Here is a 22,693-nt window from a genome sequence, read left to right on the forward strand (position 1 = left end):
AGAGGTGACCTGTGTTAATCACAGGGCAACATGATCTATGGATGCGATCCAATGCAAATGAAGCCTGTTTGCTATAATTCTTTGTGGAATCTGCATCTGCTGGCCAATACAGGTTGATGAGGGATACAAAGTGAGGTCTGGGAATGGCCTTGTAATTGAAATACGCTGCCATTCTACAACATGATTTAGAAGTCTTCAAATACATAGCCATCCTGCTGATTTAATATTTGTAGTTCACATCATTACCCACAGATGTATGTTGAGGCAATCTGAAGCATTGTGATAGTAACATTTGTTTCCATAAATTAAGACTTAAGATGTTTGAGAAGACCTGTGATTCTCATAAATCAGATTACATCATCTATGTATTGAACTTTGTACATTAGCATCCTGCATTGTTTCATTCAAACTGTATAATGCTATAATAAGCCATTACTGCTCCAAAATGTACAAACAGCAAAAGCAATGCTTTCCCATAGCCCTTTAATTATATTTTTGGCAAAACTTAGTTATTTGGGAAGTGTACATTTTAGATTTGATTTTGACCAACAGGGAGGAATTGATTGCAAATCTGAAGGTGGAAGGCAGTTTGAGTGAAAGTCATCATGAAATGATAGATTTCATTATTCTAAAGAAAGCGCAGCAGAATAAGGACAATGGATTTCAAAAAAAGCAGACTAAAACTGAGAACTGGTAGGTAAGGTCCCATGGGAAGAAAATTTAAGAGATAATGATAGGTACCGTATACTTAGTGGGGAAGGAAAGTTACTAAGTGATATCAAAAAGACTTAGGGGTTTAAAGCTTGTTTTGCTTCAGTCTCCACTAAAAAGGTTAATTGTGACTAGATACTCCAGTGCAATTAATGTTAAGAAAAATGGGGAAGGAACGTAAGCCAAAATGAGGAAAGAACAGGTTAAAGACTATTTATATAAGTTGTATACATTCAAGTCAGGCCCTGATGAAATGAAGTAGTTAGGATACTTAAAGAACTAGCTGAAGCAGTCTCAGGAACATTAGCTGGAGGATGGGTGAGGTCCCAGAGGACTGGAGAAAGGCAAAAATAGGGCCTGCCTTTAAAAAGAGGAACAAAGAGGACCCAGGGAATTAGACCAGTCTGCCTAACTTTGATTCTTGGAAAGATACTAGAACTTATTAAACAATCAAGTTGTATGCACCTAGAGGATTATAATGTTATAAGAAATAGCCAGCATAGATTTGTCAAGGACAAATCATTCCACATCAACTTAATTTCCTTCTTTGACCGGTTTACTGGCCTAGAGATAGGGTGGATGCAGTAGATTTGATATCTCTTGATTTTACGTAAGGCTTTTCACAGTCCCCATGACATTCTCATAAGCAAACTAAGGAAATGTGGTCTAGAGGAAATTACTATAAGATGGATGCACAACTGGTGGAAAGACTTCTCAAAAAGTAGTTAATGGTTTGCTGTCAAACTGGGAGGGATATCTATTGAGGTGCAACAGGGATCAGTCTTGTGTCCAGTACTAGTCAATATTTTCATTAATGACTTGGATAATGGAATGGAGAATATGCTTATAAAAATTGTAGATGACACCAAGCTGGGAGTGGTTGCAAATACTTTGGAAGACAGAATTAGAATTAAAATAACCTTGAAAATTGGTCTGAATTTAACAGGAAGAAATTTAACACAGTTCTTCCGTTAAGAAGGAAAAAAATCAAATGCCCAATTACAAGATGGGAATAGGCTAGGCAGTATTACTGTTGAAAAGGATCTGGTGGTGTTGGTGGATCACAAATTGAATGAATCAAAAATGTGTTGCAAAAAAGGCTCATATCATTCTGAGGTGTATTGTATTTAAGACACAGAAGGTAATTGTCCTGCTAAGGCCTCCGCAGGAGTACTGTGTCCAGTTCTGGGAATTACACTTCAGGAAAGATGTGGACAAATGGGCAGAGTCAATAAGCATGATAAACGGTTTAGAAAACCTGACAGATGAGGAAAGGTTTAAAAAACCAAGAACAAGGTATTATAGGAGACTGTAAGGGCAGGAGAACAGTCCTGTGGATAAGGGAATAGCAGATCTAACTGATTTTAGGGAGGCACCTGGTAGCAGCTCTATAATTACGATTATATGATCTTAAAATGGGGCATAAATTCCTGTTGATCTCTAAAAGTAGATGACTAGTCAGTGACATTTCACACAGCTTTTTCTGTCCCATGAAGCTTTGTTTGGTTTTGCATAATATGTTTTTAATAGAAAGGGTTTGAATTTGAGTTGTGGCTGAAATATTTCTTCAGCAGACCTACTTTTTCAGTGTTGACCAATACTCTTAAAATGATTTTTTGTTTACACAAAACTTTGTAGAAGTGGATTCTGAGGAGAAATGATGCAGTGGTCTGTTTACTAAATATAATTAGATTTAGGGTAATTTTTAGTCATTTCTCATGTTCTAGCTGAAAGTGTTAAGCACACAGACCTGACTGATGGAGGATTGGCACAAATTAACCTGGATTCAATAGGGTCCATGGACACATAAGAGGCTTAGGTTTTCATTTCCTTACTTTTGTGTGTTTGTGTCAGAGGTGTGTGTGTGAGTGTGAGTGTGAGAGAGAGAGCGTGAAGTAAAGCTGCCTTACAAGGAGGTTTTCTTGTATATTGATTACACTATATATTAGGCAAAAGTCTGTGTAGGGTCATGCTGTGTGTAAGTTGATGTATTTTCAATTAGGCATTATAGAGGAGCAGACTCACCCCTGCGGTGCCTCCTGCTGGTGACTTCTGGGAATTAGTTTGTTCCAGCTCCAGAGCACCCTCTGCAGGCCAGTGATCCGCCTGTCCTCTGGCCCCCGTGTCCCTCCCTGGACCCCGGTGCCCTTTTACCTGGGGTGCTGCCCCCGGCAGTAACCCCTCAGTCTTAGGGTCTCCCCTCCCCAGGGAACCCCCATCCATTATTACCTCACCTCAGTATATGGCTACTGCCAGTCATCGTCTAGCCCCACGCTCTGGAGCAGACTGCAGTATCAACCTACTCATCACTAGCAAGGTTGGATTTGGACCTGCTCCCTTGGCCTACCCCTGGGCTGCCCTCTGCAACCCACGGTACCTGTTGGCCTTATGCTAGGCCGCAGCCTGGGGCTTTCCAGGCTGGAGCTCCCCAGCTCCTCTATCTTTCCCCAGCCCTGCACCACTCAGGTACCCTGTCTCTAGCTCCCTGCAGCCAGGCCCTTCTCCCTCTACAGGCAGATGGAGACTCTTGAGCTCCTGGCTCCCAGCCTCTTTATACAGGCCAGCTGTGGCCTGATTGGGGCGTGGCCCAGCTGCAGCCACTTCCCAATCAGCCCAGCTTAGCAGCTCCCAGCCACAACCTTCCCCCATGGGCTGTTTTAAGCCCTTCAGGGCAGGAGCAGGGTAACCACCCTGCTACAGGCATCCTCTAAACAGTTTGTTGTTACAGATTCATCTTGACCTATAATACACCCACTATTCCAGTCTACTCCTCGTAGGATCAAATCCTACAAGGTGCTGAATCCTCTGAGAAGTGATGAGCACTCTCCACTGCCACTGAAGACATTTTGGTCTGATTCTCTTCTCACTCAGATTGGTGTAAATCAGGAGGAACTTTATGGAAGTCAATGGAGTTACACCAATGCCAAATGAGTGAGAAAGGAGAATCAAGCCCAGTTGGAGTGGAGGGCACCTAGCACCTTACAGGATCAGGTCCTTGCTGAATTGACACTGCAGGTTTCAATATATTGTGCGGCAGTTTGGGGATGTGCATGAACATCCACTATAGTCTAAGTTGAGACCACACATGTTCACTTCATTTGTGATGAATAAACCTTATTTGGACCCAGATGCAGAGTGTTAAAATGTTAATGTATTAGCACACGGTGCCATCTAGCCCTCCCTCTTAGCCAGTGAGAAGATGCACGTAAGTGATCATATTAGTCCTGGCACATGTCCTTGTAAAACTTAGACTTAATTAACCAAAGTGTGTTTGTGGTACAATAAAGCCTGCATATTTCCCTCTTGTTGGAAGCTCAGACCAAGGCAGCTGCCTCTAGGCTTGTGAAAAGGGATGAGAGCCAACTTATGCATAATAGTTTCCTATGTCTGTGTAATATGGTAATAATTAGCAGTTGGTTAGAAACCAGAGATACTGATGAGAGAAGAGTTTTTGGAATTGGAAGATCTTGGTTGGGCTCTCTTCTCAACTTTGGTTTCTAGCTCTGATTCTTTTGCTAATTGGAAGCAATTAATATTTTTATTAATTATGTAAATGTTCTAACAAAAATATAAAAATAAAATATGACCATAATATTAAATTACAGATATAGGTACAATAAATACATAGACAGAAGTGTAGAGATTGTTGACATTTTAAGTGAAATCCTGGCTCTATTAAACTAATGGGAGTTCAATTGTAATGGTATTTAATTGGAAAGGAAAAGGGGCTTCATATCCCCTTTAAAATGTTTTTGGCATAGTAGCTATATCTATCTTATCTTATCTATCTATCTAATCTTCCCCTCTCTGCTGTTTTGGTACTGAAAGGGTAGGTTCTGTGAATGATATAATTTTAATAATCTGGCTGTTGTTTTCATCTCTTAATCATTATGTCCTGTTTTAAAAGGAATCATGATACCTGTAAGACTTATACTTAGGGTGTTTTGCTCTAGATATACTGGCAGTGTGATATTTTATGTTTTAGTTATAGATAACTATATTACTAGTGCCCCAGTGGGTGCTCCCCTGTAATCTAGTTCATGAGAAGTTTAGGGGCTGCAAGGAATCTTTTTTTCCCCCTCTTACTGTGTGGATGTGTCCAGGGAGCTGATGGGTCATCAAAACTTCTAATTGAGTACAGTAGCTGCTTCATTGCTGTTTTGATTGTATTATTGTTCCAGATATTTACAGGGTGGTCATCAGTGTAGTATCAAGGCATACATTATACTAGGTACATAGAGGAAGAGTACACAAATAATTTTCCTTTCCCTTGCACTTCTGTGAAGGGTCCATCTCTCCCAAAGTACCAGGACAGAGGAGTCTAGCTTGGCTGGTGGTATGAGAGGTCTGTTGGTGTTGTGCACGGATAAGGCTATGAACCTGCTTCCTATGCACTAGCCAACAGAGCGACTGGACATGGTGCTGTGTGCACCCCTCCCTAGTAACAGAATATAGCATGAACTTGCAGCAATCACAGTGTAACAGGGAACACTGTGCAGCCCAAAGCCTGCAAAATTGGGTAATGCCTTAGTGACAAACTTGCCCTGTGTGTGTGCATGTATACATATGCACATGTGTGCCCCAACTTGTCAAAAAGTGACTAGTGAACCTGTGCTCAACTTGAAACACCTTAAAGGAGCCTAATCTTTAGAGGGGAGCACAGAGGAGCTGCTTCCTAATTTGAGCATCTCCTCCCTGCACAAGACATTGGATGAGATGTTGGTAAGAGGTTTGTGTTTTGCCATCAGACCACCAAGCTAGAGGTGATGAGCCTATGACCTCACTGCATCCTTTCCCATGGTATCAGGCCAGCAGACTGGAAATCCTGAGTTAGTATCCTCAGTGTCCTCTACAGTAACATTAGTCTACCAAGGTAAAGATACTGAACCAAACACCTCACAGCAGCCTGTGCCATGACTGCATTGGCAGAATTTAACATTTAATATCTATTTTAATTTTTTTATCTTTTTTTGTTTGAATTGGGTTTTTTTATTTTTGGGTGTTTTTTTTTTGTTTTTTTTTTTTACAGTTACAGGAAATTAAAGCAGGAGTGGAGTTCGGGTTAGGAGAGTACTGACAGAAGGGTTGTTGGGGTGTTCCCAGCACTGACAGCAGGGCTGCAGAGCATCTAACATCTGATCCCTGCAGGCACAAGGTGTGGGGAAGACTTGTCCTGGTAGAGCAGAGATCCCCCGGCATTCCCAGCTGGTGAAAGAATGGAGCTGTGAGAGCAGGGCTGCTGAGAACTGCCTGCAGTGCCACAGGTCGAGTGACACCCAATCTCTGCAGGCTCATGGTGCAGGAGGGAGATTGCACTCCCTCCTGCACCATGTTACAGAGAGATTATTTTTTTAGTCCATTTCAGTGTGTCAGCTGAAATTGATGTTTACCGATATCTATCAATTTAAATTGAATCCTGCCAAAACTAGCCATGGCCACAGACCAGCAGATTAGATGTGCTGACCCAATAACTTCACAAAATCCTGAGCCTTCACATAAGCCTAACAAGCTAATGTTGCTGAGCCATAAGCACTGAGGCCTGGCAAAGTAAAGGTACTTAGCTAGTAATTTTCACAAAGGCTTTGAGCTTAACATTGGTCAGTGGGTGAGCTAATAACTTCATAGAGGCTTTTAACTTGACACTAGCCCAGCAAAATAGATTTGATTAGTGGACATTTAAAATAATGGCAAATATTGTCATGTTATAACAATTGGAAACCAAGGCACATATCTTGGAGGTTTTTTTGGATGAATAAACTGAAGCATAACATTTTACTGAGAATGCAACAAGCCCAAAAAGGTCTAAAACATGAGATGAATATCTTCCTTCACATCCATGTCTGTGTCATTGAAGTCCATGGGAAACATACACATGTACTTGAATTGAGAAGTCAGTCTATTAGCCTTGATTAAATTGAAACATTAAAAAGGCGTTTTCAAACATATGCGCTGGAAAGGAAAGTTACATACATGTTAGTACATGTTACATATGTTACCTGAAAGATCTTCTAATGTATGTCAGGCCCCTGCATATAGGTTTATCTTGAATTAGAAGTTAAATGTAACTAAGAACTAAAAGCCTTGCCATGGATTTTGAGCCAGATATGATAGGTCAGTCTTAAATCCAGACATCAGTCTGTACTAGAACAATCTGGAGAGAAGAGGGGGAAATGTGAATGTATTTGCTGGTTCCATATGTTTTCTAGTTTTCTGTAGACAACGTATGTTTTTGCGCAGATACAGATTGTGCCTATATTCTGAACAGCAAAATTATCTGTTGCAGTTGTGCATCATTATTCAGGAAAAGCTTGCTTCGCTTTTAAACTACTTTCTTGTATAGAAGTTATTGTTTTCTGGGAGAGATACTAACAGCAACTTTCACTTCTTTGTAGGTGTTCAGCTTTTAATGGAAATGCTCTTTGAAAGATCATCTTCTGGGAATTCAGCAGAAGTCACTGCTTGTGAGCGAGTTCAGCAGAAATCTGCAGTTACTCTGGCACGGCTCAGCCGAGATCCTGAAGTGGCACATGCAGCCATAAAACTCAGCTGTAAGAATTTAATGCTGACCTAGTGGCAAACTGTAAAATATGGAGAGAATGACTTCCTGCTGAGACTAGGGCAGCAGAGGCTCTTGCTGGTTTAGCAAGGAGAGGCTCTCTTATATCACTTGTTAATGGTTGCTCTCTACAGACCACGAGATTCCCTGCACAGCCTGTCCTGACAGTGGATGTGGAGAATGTGCTAAGTGAATCTATGGCTATGGAAATGGGTGCAGCTTCCTCCTACACATAGCTAGGGATGGAGGGGATACGGAGCTTTTACAGTGACTAACTGACGCTGTGACACTTGAAGGTGCAGCATCTACTCTCTCCTCAACTTAAAACCTCACACACGTGTGACTAGTAGGATCCTCCAGCAAAGAGACACAGTAGGGACCAGATTTTTCAAATTTAAAAATTGAGGAAAAGACATGTCTGTTTTGGGGAGCTGGGGGATGATGGATAGGAAGGATTTTTTTAGGTCAGCTCTATTCATTGTAAAAGAGCAGTAGAGGGTAAAAACAATGTATTTGTTTATGCTTTGCCGTTATCTAACTGTGGCAATTTTAAATTGCACAGGTTGTTCTAATGCATGTGTGGAGATTCCTTCTATACCTCTTGTAGAGCAGTTGTATTCATTCACAATTGTATTAAATGAGACAGATAAAACTAAAGAATCCATCAGGCTGATTTTTGGTGTAAAACTAGTGAGTTTTCGATAACAACAAACATTATTTATCTTCATTCTTTTTTACACTTTTAGGTATTCCTCGCCTTATAGAACTCTGCAGATCACCCGCTGAAAGAAATAACAGTGATTCTGTTCTAGTGGCTTGTCTGGTAGGTGCACTTAAGCCATTCTTTTTCTCTCCTGAAAAATGCAGAAATCCCCTTCATTTCAGTGGGATTTCAGTGTGTGTAAGTAACCCAAGTTTGATGTAAATTACATGTCAGACTCATCCCCTTCCCATCTTGGGCCCAGTGCTGAGTACCTTAATTCCCATAAAAATCAAGATTTGCACACCATGATGGGGTGTACGATCCCTTCAAGGCCCCCTGCTCGAGGCCCCACAGTCCACATCCCACCCCAGGAAAGGAAAAATGAAGGTGGGTTCTCTAGGGCTCTCTAGAAAGGCTGCAGAGAAGCAGTCAATCAGAGCCTAGCGGGCTCAAATAAAAGGAACTGTAGGGCTTGCACAGGTCAGTTCCTGGCTGGGACCAGAAGGGTGAGGAAGGGAGCTCTGCTCTGGCCAGAGGAGCTCAATGGGCTGACTTACTGTCCCTGGGAATGAGAGGATCTGGAAGAGTTGGCTAGCAGGTTTGTGTCATCTTCATCCTCAGTGAAGTTACAGTCATGACCTATTTAATGCCACACTGGGAGTTGGTTGATTCTAATTGTACTTTAAAACTCATCCAATGGCTTCTAACCTCCTCCAGTTTCCTAGATCACTGACAGTCAGGCATTGGAATAGGACATGGTGCAAAGACTATGCTTTTTCCTGGCTCTGACTTCCTTTGACTAGAGTTCAAACCTCCATCATACGTGGAGCTGGTAGCAAAGTCTATAGTCAAGGTTGCCTGACACTTTCCATCATAAAACCTGTTTTCAGGTGCTTATAACTTAACTAAAGTTTAACCATTTGGGAGGAGCCTGAAGGGGTGGAAAATTGGTACTGATTGGGCAGAGAGACTGTAAGTGGGATGAAGCGTCCCAGGGGTTAGAGAGACAGGACTGGCACAGGGGCAGGCTGGAGAGGATGTGGACACAATGGATCAGGCTTGTGAGGAAGAGAGGCAGATGGCTCTGTATGAACTAGAGTACATTCCTTTCCATCACCAGGAATTGAACCCAAGATTCCTGAGTCTAAACCTTCCTCTGCTGTTGACAGATATCCATTAAATCCACAAAATGTGTCTCATCCCCCACTAGTCACTTGTATATGTAAAAGATGATAACTTGCTACTGCTATCAGTTACTTTATTAGCTCAAGTGCCAGAAGTCTGGGCAGTGGATCTAAAGGATTGAACTCTGCTGCTGATGCCTCTAGGGGCCAGTATGATTCCACTTGATGGAATTTCTGTATTTTCAGTTTGCTTTTTTAAAAACCCAGAAAATCACACACACAAAGTATGTTTAAAGAACATTTAAGGTTGCAAAGTCAAGTACTTAAAAGTTAGGAAATGCCAAAATTTAAAGTTGCATGTACAATCTTAAACAGCGCCCTGGTGTGCAGGCATTATGATATGGTTTTTAATTACATGATCATGTACTATTTTTTTCTACAAGACCCCTTTTGAGTGCTTGACATGGCAACTTTAACTTTTCTTTAATATAGTTTTTGTGTATAATTGATATTGCTGGACCTCCTTACTGCCATTGATTCTGTAGGATGCTGCTTACGACCTGTCAGGAGAGGGAGAAGCCAGCACTGTGTTAGATTCATTCATTCCTCTAAGATAGATCAGAATGAATCCTGACAGAGACATACTTCTCCTTGTGAAGAGTGTTTCCATTTTGAATGCCACAGGGCTCAATACCATCAGTTCTCTTCTTCAGTAATTATGAAGCCAGAATGTGTACTGTCAAAGTGCAGAATAAGACTCTTGCGCAGGGGGGCAGAGCGCCTTCAGTGAGTAAACATGACTATGGAATGCCTTAGAGGACAAGAGCAGACTGAGTTCCAACTAGACCATGTTCACATCTAAATACAAGGGCTGGTTCTTCAATAAGGCTTTGTCATGCTTCCTGGGGTACCCAGGGTTGTGAGGCACCTTTCTATCACCTGACTTTAGTGTGAGGAAGCCTTGTCTATGCCTGCTGGGGGTCAGCTCCCCAGTTCCACTGGCCACTCTGCCTGTTAGAGATAGGCACACTCCGACCCCTGAGCCTGCTGAGTGTTTCTCTGGAGTGCCCCGCCCCTGGTCCCGTGGATACTCACAGTAGTCACAGTTTGCCTCAGCTCGCCACTCCACTTAACACACAGCATTTAGATATGGTTATAGTGCAAACAAGTAGAAGTTTATTAACTAAGGATAGAGATTCAAGTGACAGCAAGTACAAGTATTGGAAAGATAGTTACATATAAAACAAAACCATAACATGCATTCTAAAACCTAGACTTAATTAATTAGGTACTCTTTTCTTATGTAGAGAAATCTCACACAAAGTCCTTTGTGTCTTACAGCCAAATTGGCTGTGACCTCCATTCATAAGACAAACATGCTGTTAGCTTACTCCTGAGTGAAAGATCCAGGGTGTATTTCTGCACATCCTGATATACCACAACAATCCATTGTATTTACTCGTAAAGAGGATCCCCTCATGCTATTTATTTCATCCTGCAAGTTTCGCCTCTTGAAGATTTCACAATCTCTTGGTGAGCATTCGGCTCGCTATGCAAACAGTCATCCAGTGTGAGACATACAATCAGAGGTGAAGTAAGCTGGCATGGGCCAGTATGGCATATCGGTAAGAAAGTGGCAGCCAGTACACAGCTGATGTTAAAGCAATGTACCGGCAGAGCCGCTGACGCGGGGTGTATGTGGGGGAAATGGGCAGTTGCCCCGGGCCCCAGGCCCTTTAAATCACTACCGGAGCCCTGGGTGGCCTGGGCTAGGCAGCGCTGAAGGGCTGGCTGGGGGAGTCTGGCCCCATCCCCACCCCTTCTGCCTGAGGCCCCGCCCCTTCCAGGGGCCCAGAGCCACCCACCCCACCTTGCCCAGGACCCCAGCTGACCTGCGCACCGGTAAGTCCTTTAAGTTACTTTCACCCCTTCATACAATGCCCAATATATACATGACCAGAGAGAGAAGTGTCTGTTACCTTCTACTTGAATGGAACCTGTCTGAGACATGTCAACTCCTGGTTATCAGCCTTAAGAACATAATATTCAGTACAGTCTCACAACTCCTTAAATATCTATACATATATTTCACAAAATTATTGATGCCCAGTGGGCTACTGACTGTCAATAGGGAAGGGAAACAAAGGCACAGAAAGTGAAATGACTTGCCAAAGATCACACAACGGGTCATGCACTCAGTGTAATGCATTCAAAAGAACAGTTTCATAATCACATTGAGAGAGCGGTTTAACTGGATGAGTGGATAATTCAGTCTAATACATAGGCCCTATGTTGACCCTGTGCATGGGAGGTCAGTTTCAAGTATTGACCATTATCGGTAGGCACTGTATGTTATGGACTCAAAGTGAAGAATTTACAAATCCTTAATTGTACTGTCATTGTTTCTGACAGGCAGCCTTACGAAGACTAGCAGTTATGAGTCCTGATGGCCTTGAGGATTCAGATTTCCAGCAGTTGGTAAAGCCTAGACTTGTGGATTCCTTTTTGCTGTGCACAAATATGGAAGAGAGCTTTGTATAAATGACTAAATATAGCCTCCAAAGCCAATCGAACTAACACACGCAGAATGTTGTAGTTCTAAAAATATTATTTTTATGATTAATTTATTTTAAAACTATTAAAGTCTGGTATGTAGAGGAAAAGAAACAGAAAAAGCAATCTTGTATCAGTGGTTTGAGCAAGTAATCCTTCCCCCTCCCTATTTTTTTCTGCAATACTTATGGACATGTCAACAGAAAAGAAAATTATTATTATAACTGTTGTCATCTTAGATTGGGTTCAGATTTTCCTCTTGATTACACTGGTGTGATGAGATTGCATCATGATAACTAGGGAGAATTTTGTCCCTTGATTTTAAATGTTCTGACATTTTATCACAATTTCTTTGTAATTACAGTACTATTAAGTTGCCCAAAAGATTTATTAGCTTAATGCACTCATGTCACAAACATTGATTCTTAAAAATGCAAAAATAAACTTGAATACAATAGAAACAGTACCATCTGGGCACAAAATTCTCAAGTCTCCATTGAGGTATGCTGATTGCTGATATGTTGAAGATCTGGTCCTATTTTTTTAATAAACAGAACTGTGGAAATATCTGCACAGGATTAGATACTGAAGGTACATAAGAAATCAAATAGCCACATTTTCAAGGCTGAATTTTGAGATTTTTTTTGAGAAGTGGTTTAGGCTGTCTAAAAATGTGGTCCTTTACAGGATATACAGTTTCAGGTAATTTTTTTTCTATTTTAATTACATGAAATTAAAATATCCTGGAAAATGGCAGTTTGTAAAAATACGTATAAAAATATACCTGATTCTGTACAAAATGTTTAGATATCCACAAATAACTTAGCATAGTGGTCCCCAACCTTTTTGTCAGGTGGGCGCCAGACAAAGGACCGTGGCGGTGGTGGAGAACCTGCCGAAATGCCGCCGAATTTCAGCGGCATTTCGGCGGCGACGCCTCTCAATGTCACTTGCTGCCGACAAGTGACGTCATCGAGAGGCATCGCCGCCGAAACACAGCAGAAATTCGGCGGCATTTTGGCGGATGCTCCACCGCCGGCCAGGACGCGGGCACATTTAGATGCCCCCGCAGGCACCGCGGCACCCGCGGGCACTGTGTTGGGGACCCCTGACTTAGCATGTCACACAAGGAAAATGGATTTGCATTCCATAGTCGTACATGACTTCCTGTAGTGCATAAGCCCCGATATATTTTTAGTGATTCAAGCCAATACTTGTTTGAAAGTATGTGTGTATATATTTTAAAAAACAGGTAAACAGATTATAACTCTGACTGAACCTTGAGTTATTCTGTTTACATAGAGAATTTTTTCATCCAAAATGTTTGAACTTTGAAATGTTTCAGTCAGCAATGTCATGGGAGTCTTTTTGCTTCTACGTCTCTCTGGTAACTCAGGAAGATTTGTGTTTTTGACATTTTGTGGTTGTTTGTGAATATTGCTCTGAATAACTTGTGGTAGGCAACTCTCTGGTGCTAGTACCTCTGCGCCCCCTCCCCCTCAAAAAGGTAAAGAGAAACCCTACTTCCTGAATTTACCTCACAGAAGTGTTATAGGCTTAATCCATTACTATTTGTTTAGTGTTTCGAGGTTTGAATGAAAGGCACTGTGAAAGTGCTAAATTGTCGTCATCTTCCCAGTTTTCATGAAAGATGCTTCCATCTTTTATCCTATGTATGACAAAGTCCAGCTCACTTCCAGATGTGTAGGAGCGCAGAAGAAGTTTCTTTGCTGACATCTTCTTGGTGATTCCTTATGTCAACCATGCATTTATCCTGGATAAGGGTTAACATGCCTTTTATAAATATTAGCACATGTGCAGTGACCACTGCTTTAAGCAACCACTCAAAGTTCAGATAAAAATCAGATGCTTTACAGAGATGCTTTTCTTATATGAGTGGAGATTAATTCTGCTTAGTATACCATCACTATTTTGAGGCAGCCCTTTAAGACGTGACCTTGCACTGTAAGGATTGGTCTTTTGTAAAGGTTTCATTGTATTATACCAGTGACTCTGACACTTTCCTCACTAAAAGCAAATGCATATTTGAACTGACACATTAAATGGTGCAATCATTACTGATGATGTAAACCATTAAACTGGATAGCAACACATAGGGTAATAGAGTTTACTACAGGGATCCTATTAAGATGTTGTTATAATTTATCCTCATAATCCAAAATTGCATATAAAGGGCCAAATTCTGCTCTGTTCCACCGTTGTAAGCCTCACTTCTTTGGCTCTGGCTAATGTCAATTACTCTGTATTTGCAATCATGTAGCTAATAGTAGAATTTGTCCCATAATGTGTTCAAGTCAACAGCTGCATTCAAAAATGGATAGGTACAAACTGCATGCCATCGTTCTGCTGACAAACGTGTAACATCCAAGAGGGGACAAAATTCACTAGTACATCTTATGCCTGTGTAACGCCAAAGGGATGTTTATATAAGGACCAAAAATAGCTATCAATAAAAATTAAGTAAATCCATTTCTTGTGTGCACGGACACCACTTTGCGCTACTTTATCAGTCTAACCTGGGTACAAGCGGAATTTAGATTGCCAGAATCACATGAAATAGAACTGAGTGAATAACTGATTTTTTTTTTTTGGTCATCTCTGTGGCAGTTCTGAAAAATTTAAAAAAAAATGGTTTCAGGTTGACCCAAACCAAAAATTTTGGAAAATTTTTGGTGAATTGAGTTAAAATTTTGTTTCAGATTGAACAAAATATTTTTTTTACCTAAAAGAAAATATTTGTTTTTAATTTGAGCTTTCTAAAATGTTTGTTTTTTCATGAAATTGAATTAAATTTGTCAAAGCAAACTTGTTTTGAATTGAAAAACTGAAACATTTAATTTCAAAGATGTCAAAATAAAAAAAATATTTTTTCCAGATTTTGTGTGTGTGTGTGACTGGAATAATTTGGTGAATTTAACACAAATTTGGCTCTGGGAGCCTGTATGTCTACACTGCAATTTTATAGTCCTGCAGTATGAGCCCAGCAAGCCAGCTGTAGGTAGTTTATTGCAGTGTACTCCCAGTATCACACAGGCAGAAGAGTGCTTTGGAGTACATCCAACTCTTTGAAAGTGCAACTAGTCAGTAAGAGCTGATAGAAGGAATACAAATACTTCAGCGCTGACTCAGGGAAAGCAGAAATAATAGTAAAGGTGCAATGGTGAACCAGGACATGTTTATAGTAGGGCATAGTACAAAGGGAGAAAATCCATAGAAAAACACAGCCAAACAACCCTTTACACTAACCACATATTGGATCACAAGTAATGTATTGATTCACAGTACAACTTAGTCAACAGCCCTCAAGATCCTGTACAGCAGAAAACAGGGTGGGGTGGAGGTGAGAAGAAGTGTGGGGGCAGGGCCTGGGGCAGAGCTGGGTTTGAGCACCCATGAGGCTGGAGGAAGCTGGTGCCTGTGGTTTTTACTAAATTGTGTTTCATGTTTTTGTTTTGTTTTTTTGGAAACCAAAACCCCAAACATTTGAAGACAAAACAAAATGAAAACTGTCATTTTCAATTGACCATTTAGACACATGTTTTTGTTTTGTATTTTTAGCTGAAAAGAAACAAAATGGCATTTAAATTCTTAAATTAAACATTTTCATTTAGAATATTGATTCTAAAAAAACCCCCTTTGTTTTGCCTTTCCACGGGAAAAATCAATGCTTTAAATCAGAATTGTATGCAATGTAGTTGTAGCCGTGTTGGTCTTGTCTCTCTTACCAACACAAGCTGGTCCAGTAAAAGATATTATTTCACCCATCTTGTTTCTTAAATAAGAGTTGACAGTTTCCAATGAAAAATTGCAGTTTTAATGAAACCATATTTCTTAAAAGGAAAAGTTTGTGCACCAAAATTGTTACCAGCTCTAAAATATATGTATTCAACCTCACTGAAGTCAAGGAGCTGCAATGGGGTACGTAGGGCAGAACTTAGCTCAGTTACTTTGGAATCTAACAGCTATGCTTGCTAAAAAAAAAATTTCTCTTCATTTCATTTCTCAGAACTGTTTTTTAAATTGTATGTTTTCGAAATGTTGGACAAATGGGCCGTGAACTGCAAGCTTCTTTGTAAGTTGTTTAACAGACCTTATGACTTTGGACTATGAACTGAATATTTGTATTGAAAATTATATTTAGTTCAAGTATTTACAGATATTTTGGCTCAGACATTTATTCACAGAATAAAAGTTTATACTTCAATGTATTGTGTGTCTATTACATTAAACATTATTTACAGTGAAGGTTACTGGTCTGACATTATTTGTTTCAAAAAATGACTTTAGGTACAAAGAACAAGACCTATATTTATAAATCCACCTACTGACCTATTCTGGGTTTTGCACAGCTAGCAGCTGATTCTAACTTCGCCCCCCCCCCCGACAATGGTAGAAAGCATAAAAAGACTGTATATTATAAGGGAAAAATTAAACCACTGATGATGTGTTGGGTTTTTAACCAGAAACTCTAAATGTCTCCAAGAACTTAGAAAAGTTAAAGGAATGGATAAGCTAAGGCAGATGCTCAATAAGAGCATGTCCCATGGTCAGAAACAAACATACCAAAACCCTAGTCACCCACTACCTAAAGGCACAATTTGTGGCATATAGAAAAGACAGAAATTCTTCAGGACCTGGTTCAAAGAGGAACTCCATTGCCAGCTTGAAATCTTAGGGCAGGTCTATACGGTGTCTCTTTGACTTTCTTAGCAGATCTTCACTAACCAAGATGTAATGGATCAGCATGTTGCATGGAAATCCTTTTGACGTCAAGTTATGAGAACAAGACATCTATAGTAGAGGACTTGTATGACGGGACATAACAGGCCTTCATAGCCCCCCGCTGCAGTCTTACTACACCCTGCCCCAGGAAAAGTGCAGCAAAGGTGGGTCCTCTAAGCCTGCCTAGAAAGGCTGCACAGAAGCAGCCAATCAGAGCCCAGCAGGCTCAGATAAAAGGAGTTGCAGGGCTTTAGTAGGTCAGTTCCTACTGGTAATTTAGTGTTGTTTTTTTTTCCCTTCATTGAAACTTTTCACTGGAAAATAAAAATTTCCCAACCCCACTATACTTTGGACAGATTGAAGTTTGTATTGGCAGCCATTGCTGAAAAATATTTTAACCATTGGAAAGCATCTTCTCTTGAGAAAGATCCCTACGTACTTTACAGACTATCCAGAACTGCTCTGAAATGCAGCCTGTCTTGGGGGTGAAGTCAGCGAGGGCACATCAGTGTGTGTGCAGTGAGAGTGTTTCTTCAAGATAACCCTAGCATCTTTATTTTCTTTACTCTTTTGGGTTCCCATCTAATTAAAGACAGACTGAGGAGATGCTGGTAAAGGCATTCATCAGCCCAAATAAAGGGAGAAAGAAGCTGAATAGTTGGCTGTAGTTGTGTATGTTCACTTGAGAACTGAAGGAATTCACTATCTGAGGTACATGCACAACGTGTCATTATTAAGTAAATGTTGATCAAACCTGAAATACCTAAGGCAACCAATCAAACCCTGCAAACAGGTTGTGTGGAAATTCAAATGTCTGTTTTATACTGTAAGCTCTCAAGAACAAGGTCTGGCTCTTGCTGTGTTTGTACAGTGCCTAGTACACTGAGACCCTAATGTTTGCGACCTCTCAGGGCTGCTGTAGTAAAAGGACTGTTAACCATGATAACAGTTCATGTGAAAGTATCAGCGTTTTCTTTGTCTCTTTAATATTACATGATATAGTTCCTGAAAATGTTCTTGCAACCTTTAGCATATCTTGTGTTCATGTATGGTGAATGCTTACTAATTTTACATGGTTTTATCTTAGACTACTGCCTATTCTGCTGTGGTATATTTTCAATAGCAGTGTTCATGAAGTAAGAATAATTGAACGTAAAGTGTACTCCATAAATAAATGTGTTGTATGCTAGCTTATTAGGGAGCCTTTATTATCAGACAGTACTTCTGTTGCTTCTTATCTTTTTCCTTCACTTATTTCCCTCATATTTTCCCTTGACCCTCTTGCTGTGCTGATTTTGTAACGGGCTTGTTAAATTGTATCATCTGTTGCCTTTTCTTTTTGCACATAAATACTCTTTTCCTTTTCTGGTAACAATTTTTGTAGAAACCTATTACATTCTGTACAGGTGATACGGCCTAGAGATTGTCCCTTATTAAATAGCTCATGAAGCCCTACATAAGTCCCATTTAAGCTTTCAAAACAGAGTGGAACTAACCTGGTCCATAGGCTTGTGCTGGGCCAGGGCACAGGGATGAATTTTAATCCATGATTATATTATAGCACCTTTAATGAGACTTAGTGGAAGCTAGAAAATCAGGATTACTGGATAATATTCCATAAATATCTTATTTTTATAACTGGTATGGCTCTCTTTCATTTCATCATATCTAATTGGAACAGACACATGTCTCACCAGATTTAGTTTGGTACATAAATGTCCTTTTTATTCCTTACCTGATTGTTCTTGCTGTTGTCAATCAGTAGTTGTGAATTATCAGTGAAATGTTCAATGGTCCATAAACTCATGGTACATTAACTGTGCGTTACATATTAACTGTGAAGCCAGAACATTTGTACTGCAGTCATGGAGAGTTGAAGAAGAGACATGAAATGTTAATACACTATGAATTCTTGATGACTAAGGGAGGGGAGAGGAGTCACCAATGTAAAGGGAGTTAGAGTTCCTGCTATATGAATGAAAAGCCCCTTTACCAATTTTGGTGACTCAGTATTTTACTGTATATTTGTCAAGTAGTGAATATGAAGAGTTCCCCATTCAATGATGATCTGTTTAGGTTGTAAACTCCTAGGGGCAGGACTATTTTTGTTTGTTCAGTGTTTAGTCAGGTCCTGGTCTATGACTAAGGCTCCTAGGCACTACAATACTACTACTATTACTACTACTATTAATTTATGATAATAGGGGAAGAAAGATAGAGACCTTCATAATTCACTGAAGGTGGGAATGAGAGAAGAGTAATAGGTCCATGTAGTAGGTCCAAGTCTAGCAGGATCCTAGAGCATGGACTGTGGGGATCAGCCCTGATGCTGAGGTCTGTAAGATTATGTCAGAGAAGAGTGATTGTTATGCAAATATTGTTACTAGAACTGGTACAAACAAAGTAGTTTTGCAAAATAAATTGAAATGTAAAAGTTGCTTTCCTTTTGAAGGTTCTATATTGATTTTTGTTTTTGTTCTTATTGAAAAACTTTTGAGGATTTTGTTACTTAATTCCACTCCCCTGCCAATCAAAAGTAATGGCATTATTGAAATTGTTCCTTCGCTTATTTCCCTCACATTATTGAAATTGTTGTTCAAATTCTAAGTTTATCAAAACTGAGTTTTGATAAGATTTTGGGGTCACTTTTTGGACAACTTTTTTTTTTAAAGGCACATTTTTCACAAATTGAAAAAATTTCAACAATGCTGACAATTTTTCAAGATAAAGTTGTTTTCAAAAAGAGAATTTTTTTTCAGAGAAACATTTCGTTTGGCATATTTCAACCAGCTCTACTTATTGCCATACAAAAGCTATTTTAATATAGCTGTAAATTATAATTTAGAATATTAAAATAAACTCAGATCATAACTCCTATTTTAGTAATCCTGAATATAAAACAGATAGGCATAGGAATAATCAAGAGATAAAAGTTTTATTTAGAAAAAGCAGCTTAACATTATTTGATCATTAGCTTGCTTTATAATGTCTTGCAGCATACAAATGAATAGCATTGACTCTTCGCCTATTGGCATGAATGGATAAGTTATGTATTTTAACTGTAGTTCTGAGGCTACATTTTCAAATGTATTGTACTTATTTTTTATGGATGAATTTCTATTTGCCTGGAACTAGAAAAGAGAAAATTGATGAAGGCAAATAAAACTTTTTGAAGTATAAAATATTACTGCTCATAAATTCAGTTACAGCAATCATCTCATTTTAGGGCCTAGTGATTTTTCACTAGAGGAAGAAACAAATCCATGACAACTATCCTCCTGGAGTCGCACTTTCAGAAACCACTCCACTGTTCTGTGAATCTTGGAAGCCCCAGTGATGAGGTCAGCAGAGATTAAAAGATTTTTCTCTCACTTCAAATTGTTGCCACACTGTAACTTGGCATTTTCTTATTAGTTATGTTCCATGATGTTCCAAAACAGTTATTTGTACTTTTTTATCCAGGGTCCAGACTCCAAGGTGTCAGTTATCAAGGCAAAATTCTGTCATGCTTTTTGACTCATAATAATAAAGTTAACAGAAGTCCTGTCTTTTTAATTTAGAGCAGCCATGTAGTTGTGCTCTCTACAAACTGAAGGTCTGTTTTTATGCTGTGGCCAAGTGCCAGGGTATATATGGAGTGAAAGCAAGTGGTTAAGTCTCACCTACAGAGATTTGTCTTGTTGAATAACCAATGAAGCATGCTTCACTTGGGATGATCTTTGGCTCTTAGTGTGTTTACTTGGTGACTGTCTTCCTTCATGTGTCCTGTGGACTTTTTAAGTTTCTCCAAAAACTTCTTGAGAGCTGCCTTCTCCCTATCCACATCAGCACAGCGGAGAGCTGCAGCCCTCTGGATAATTTTGATTTTATCAACACTCCTCTTCTCTTCCCCACGATTTGCAACTCTTGCCCACTGAAGAGCCATTGTGTCTTCAACCTTTTTTAGAGGCATCTTCTTTACCTTTAGCTTATTCATGCTGGACCCTCTTAAAATCCACAAAACAACAATCAAGCGAGCCACAAAATCGATACTTTTCCTCTTCTAGGTACTGTGAGTTATTAACTTTCTTTGAATGTTATTGCTGCTTCTTTCTTGGAAGGCTTAAAGTTAATTATTAACCAATTTTCTCAGAGCAGATTGTTCTTATTGTTCCTTTGTTGTGCCATCCTTTTAGCTGATTTAATAAACCACCTGATAGGTTTTTACTTGAACTACTGTTAATTTCAAGTCTTAACTTTCTGAAAATAATATGTAATTTGAAGAAATTGAAACTGAACAGATTTTTTTTAAGAATTAAAAAGCACTAAAAGGAATCATATTAAGGTCATCTCCATGTCACATTTTTATTTTAAGATTGTTCTTTTTTTGTAATGAAGATAGTGTAGCTATTATTCAACCTGATGTTAACTGTGACTGTTGTATTACAAATGCCAGTGATAGTATTGTTATGAGCTTGGTTCAGCCTTGGTATGGGTTGAGTTGAAACCTCATTGCAACTGATGTGTGACTGCACCTGTCACTAAAACAAGGCATAATGGAGTCTATTCAGAAACTAGCCCCATGTAGGTGGATGGTTCAGCTGGATATCGTTCTGGCCAGGATGGTGGGTATGTCTGCATGTGTGTGAAAAAGAGAAGCTGGGGCTGCAGACAAGATGCACAGAGACACTGAGAGCAGAAAGAGAAAATGAAGCAGCAAGTTGTAAAGCACAGTGCGACCTTGGGAGAAGCCTAAAAAAAATGCTGAGTAGAGGTGCTGGCTGAAAGAAGCTTGGGCCTCAGGAGCTAAGAAACTTCTCCTTTTGCTCCTGTGGTCGCAGAAGCAGGACTTTGAATATTCCTTGTAAATGAACAAGATTGCATCAAACAAAAAATGCCTGGCACCACTATCAATTTCTACTTCGAACCACAACAACCCCAATACCCCAAATTTTGAGTAGCTGCTCAAGTTTAAAAAGGGGTAACAATATGTTAGTCTGTAAACCCTTTGTGATTTCGGAGAGAGATTAAGCCACACGGTGGTTTTAACCCCCTCCAGCGAAACAACCAAACAAAAACCTTCAAAAAATATTCTGGCTAGGAATGCATCAGAAACTCCGGACATTGGAGCCAATTTTTGATATGTTTTATAACATTCTGAGGTAGAGCTTTAGTACTCTGAATTAGAGAAGGACAAAACCATTTGGATGTAAGCCTTCATCCAGATTCACAAGGGAATCTTCTTGAAGTTTTAAAAAAGGTTTAGTAAATCTATAACGAGAATAGAATCTATCATTATTCAGTGTAATGCACCCGGAAGCAGAAGCTATGAAGTACATCCAGAAGAACCACTGCTTTTATATTTGCAGCCTATTGAGACTCTGGGAATATGAAAAATCTCAAAACAAACAAACAAACAAAACCCACATTTGTTGTCCTGAGATTTCTTTAGGAATGAATTTTCTCTGAAATATGCTTGTCATAGATTGAGAATAATATCAACAAACTGTGAAATTCACATCTGGGCAGAGAGTCTCCACAAGAATTCCCCCTTAACTTCTCGAAATAGAGAGGTTTAAGTGCAGAGCATGTGATGTATAAGTCCTTGGCACAGAGGTGGATTTTACAGGTTATTGACATTATTCTCTCATCTATATGGATTTAGATGGTGTTATTTTATAAGAGAATAGGGAATAATAATTTTCTGTTTTAATTTGACATGTAAAAATATAAATGGTGAAAAGTAATTCAGTATAATAGGATACAATGAAAATTTTTACAGCTAGCAGACACAGAGGACCGAAATGAGTGTAAACATGTGGAACTCCATTGATGATGTAGCCCCTTTGCCTGTAGAACCAGATAAAGGCTAGACCTTGTGTTTGAACCTGATCCAATGCCCACTGAAGTCAACAGACTCCCATTGATTTTAACGGGCATTGGAGGAGGTGTGCAAGGGAAGTGAGGGTACAGAAATCTATAAAGGCTGAATGCAGCAGGCCAGAATCATAGTCTCAGCACTCTCCTTTCTAGCTCTCCAGAATGTTAGCCATCACTAATGGGATAAGAAAAAGACACCAGCATGATATGCCCTGATCACTGGAATTGGCAAACCCCAGAGAGGTCTGTTTGCTGCATCTCCTTACAGAATATACCTGGATGTCTGCTCTCCCTGCACTTCTTGTAACACAACAATTGAACACAGTGGAATCAAAATCTGAATTTGTAGAGCTTTTTGTAACATCTCGTCCAGGCAATTATTTTCATCAAAAGGAATTGACGTATTGGAATAGATCTTCAGCTGGTGTAAACTGTCTTACTTCT

The 22,693-nt window shown here is 39.7% G+C and overlaps 1 protein-coding gene across 2 annotated transcripts in view; it reads left to right on the forward strand.

The window, feature by feature from the left end:
* The window catches only part of INSC (INSC spindle orientation adaptor protein), a 170,366-nt gene extending 157,807 nt beyond the window's left edge, over positions 1 to 12,559 (forward strand). Inside the window, exons 11-13 of one of the 2 annotated variants that reach the window (XM_039533206.1) lie at positions 7,104 to 7,259; positions 8,014 to 8,090; positions 11,507 to 12,558. In XM_039533206.1, the coding sequence (XP_039389140.1) occupies positions 7,104 to 7,259; positions 8,014 to 8,090; positions 11,507 to 11,635 (362 nt within the window). In that variant the 3' untranslated portion in view covers positions 11,636 to 12,558. Of the gene's footprint in view, positions 1 to 7,103; positions 7,260 to 8,013; positions 8,091 to 11,506 lie in introns of both variants that reach the window. The other variant, XM_039533207.1, reaches the window with a different exon arrangement.
* The last annotated feature ends 10,134 nt before the right edge of the window (positions 12,560 to 22,693 follow it).

The sequence above is a fragment of the Mauremys reevesii genome, linkage group 4 (genome assembly GCF_016161935.1).
Source record: "Mauremys reevesii isolate NIE-2019 linkage group 4, ASM1616193v1, whole genome shotgun sequence".
Taxonomy (NCBI): Eukaryota; Metazoa; Chordata; order Testudines; family Geoemydidae; genus Mauremys; species Mauremys reevesii.